The 2,937-nt window shown below is 41.3% G+C and overlaps 1 protein-coding gene across 1 annotated transcript in view; it reads left to right on the forward strand.

Annotated features, from left to right (window-relative positions):
• Positions 1-2,937, forward strand: part of NT5DC1 (5'-nucleotidase domain containing 1) — a 155,535-nt gene that overhangs the window by 234 nt on the left and 152,364 nt on the right. Inside the window, exon 2 of the mRNA XM_035900694.1 lies at positions 2,367-2,492. Coding sequence (XP_035756587.1) covers positions 2,367-2,492 — 126 coding nt within the window. The remainder of the gene's footprint in view (positions 1-2,366; positions 2,493-2,937) is intronic.

The raw sequence follows: 2,937 nt of genomic DNA on the forward strand, positions 1-2,937 counted from the left end.
GGGCTCCCTCCCGGCCGCCTTTCAGCCCCGGCCCCAGCCTGCGGGATGCTGCAGGCTGGAGAGGGCGAGCCCGCACCACAAGCAATTATATCTCCTTCAGCATGACCAGCTAGAAATTTCCCCTGCTAGGACAGGATTTACGATTTTTCCCAATGGATTACGACCACGTATTTACAATATAAAAGCAATTACCATGACGCATAAATTAACCATGAGGAAACCTAAAATACTATCATTTAGGGCCTGACAGCCTAAAAGCTCAACCTTGGTTACCTGGACATCTCCGAGCAGCTCACAGTGCCATCAGACTTGAAGGACAGAGCTGAAAAAGTCATCTGAAAGGATGCTGTTAACACATCAAAGTAGTTCATCCCGTTACAGAGGATTTCAATTAAAGGCAGCTCCTTTCTGAGAAAGGCCCCAGAGTGGGATGTCAGTATGTTTAAAGGATTAATCCAAAATGAAGGAAACTGAGAGAAAAAGCAACGCTTTTAAGACAAAGAAAAAGAAATAAAATCTGGTGGCTGCGTGCTGAAAGTAAACGGCAGAGACTTTCCTGTTACCAGGTTTGTGCTATGAATACTGAAGATGAAGATGATGTTCTCTCATTTATCTTCTCTTTTTCCAGAGCTAAAAGCCAATTCCCTTCATCAACATTTTCTATATTTCTTGTTGTCATACTTCTAATTTAATCTTCAGCTTCATGTACCTGAAATTTAACTCGCTGAATCTCTCCATTGGTGAGTAGTGTTCTTTACTCAGAGTGGTTTAGGATTAAATATGATTGGCACTTTTGTGTTGTAAATTCTAAGACAGCTTGTCATTACTGCCAATATAAGTGTGCAGCACTCACAAACCCTGGATGTTCAATATTACATTCAGTTGCCAGTGAATACATCAACCAGGGGGTTGGACTAGATGATCTGTAAAGGTCCTTTCCAACCTAAACCATCCTATGATTCTATCAACAAATACATGATTTTCAATACCTGTCTAGATATTTCAATACTCTACTGTGTTGAGTTGCTTTTATGGTGAGTTTTCATATAAATGTTTCACAGACATAGCAAGAAGTTATAAAATTAAAATGCCATAATCTAAACATAATTTTGGAAGCTGCACGAGTCCCTGTGGGGGAAAAAAAAGTCATTTTGGAAAAAGAGAGCTGTACTGATACAACCTGCGAGTCAGACACACTTTATGTTAATGTGAGGACAGTGTGAAACAGCAGCTGTGGGTGAACCCTTGGACCTACTGAAGTCAACTGGAATTGTGGCCACTGACTTCAGTGGGGCAGGAATTTGCTCTGTATTTTCTGAAGTGAGCAGCTTTAGGAAGATTAAATGCCTTGTGCTTGGAGTTCCCAGGCTGCTGCCTCATCTTTATAGCTGTGATCCCCTGTTGTGTGTGAGACCCTGGATGAATCCCTTTGTTTGCTCAGGTTTCACACTTGCCAATTTGGAAAATATATATATACATGCATATGTATGTATGTATTCAAGCATATATGCACATATACATTTATTTAACATATATTTAAAACATATACATGTATGATTATGTATATCTAATTTATGGTGTACATATAATGTATGGTATATATGATACATATGGTGTGCATATATATACATACACAACAGCATTAGAAAGTATATTAATGTCTGTAGGGGATACTGAGAGCCTTTGAAAGAAGCTGCCATACAATGGTCTGAGGTAAAATTATGCAATCCATTTCTTTCTCGCTCTGACACCTAAAGTGCTCATCCTGTCCTGCTATTAGCATTAGTGAAATTTATTCCTAATTTCCATGTATTTTCCTGGCTAATCCATTTTCTAATCTGATACTGAACTACTCTGTAGAATTTTTAAACATATGTGACAGGTCACGTTATTTAAATTTCTCTCATCTATGTCTACCTGAGCACGGCAAATGGAATTTTAATATACAAGTACATTGTATCTCATTCAACCATTTGAGCGTATTTCCAAAAGCATTTCACTCTGGAATACCAAATCATCATTGAGCCATCCCACAAAAATCAAATCATAATTTGATATAATCAAAACATAATTATTTTCATATAATCAAAACTGCTGCTGTGCACTGTTGCTATGGTTATGCACCCCAACTTTCCCACCTGCAAAGCACAACACTTACAGCTGTGCACAGGAAGGCAACGCTGGAAATCTGACTTGTATTAAATATTTCATAACGATTGATCTCCATTCAAATATTTTTTTATACTTTTCTATTTATAGCCATATAAGAATTTTAAAAAATGAGATTTGTCTGCAGAGTAATTGAACTAGGCTTTTTCACCTTTCGTGAATCAAAACAAAGTTTTGGTGGTGTCATTGGTCTACAGAGAGAAAAGAACCGCAGAGAGGAACAAGGAGGACCTGCAAACAAGGCCGCCAAGCCCAGCTATTTAAGCGTCCTGAACCTGGCCTTAACTAGACGCTATATTCAAGTTCAACCACAGAGAACAGAAGTAAGTCAACGCAACTCTCACCCGTTTACTCTTCCCCAAACACGCACTTCCGCTGCGGCAGCGATACTTGTTGGGCAGGTACCGATCAAAATGTCCATTTTGTTGTGTTACCTGGGGGCAGACTGGACTGTTCTTAATGTTCTTTTTTTTTTTTTTTTTTTCTTTTTTGATCACCAAAGCTGTCAAGAAATGAAGAGCTAGGCAGTTACCTCGGGGGTTGGGGGGGTAACAGCTATGCAGGTACAGTGTTGCTTGCTTTATAGCGTTGCTTACACCCCACAGGGAGGCTGCTAAGGAAGCAGCGGCGGCGTTCGCCGGCCCCCCGGGGCGCCCCCCCGGCGGGCACAGGCTGGCTGTCCTCACGCCGACCAGCCCAGCTCCTTTCCTCGCCCCCACCCGCGCCCTCCAGGTGACCCGGGTCTGACCTGGGTCTGCCAGGGCCCGA

Source organism: Egretta garzetta, unplaced genomic scaffold (assembly GCF_000687185.1).
Source record: "Egretta garzetta isolate BGI_Z169 unplaced genomic scaffold, ASM68718v1 scaffold18, whole genome shotgun sequence".
NCBI classification, from domain to species: domain Eukaryota; kingdom Metazoa; phylum Chordata; class Aves; order Pelecaniformes; family Ardeidae; genus Egretta; species Egretta garzetta.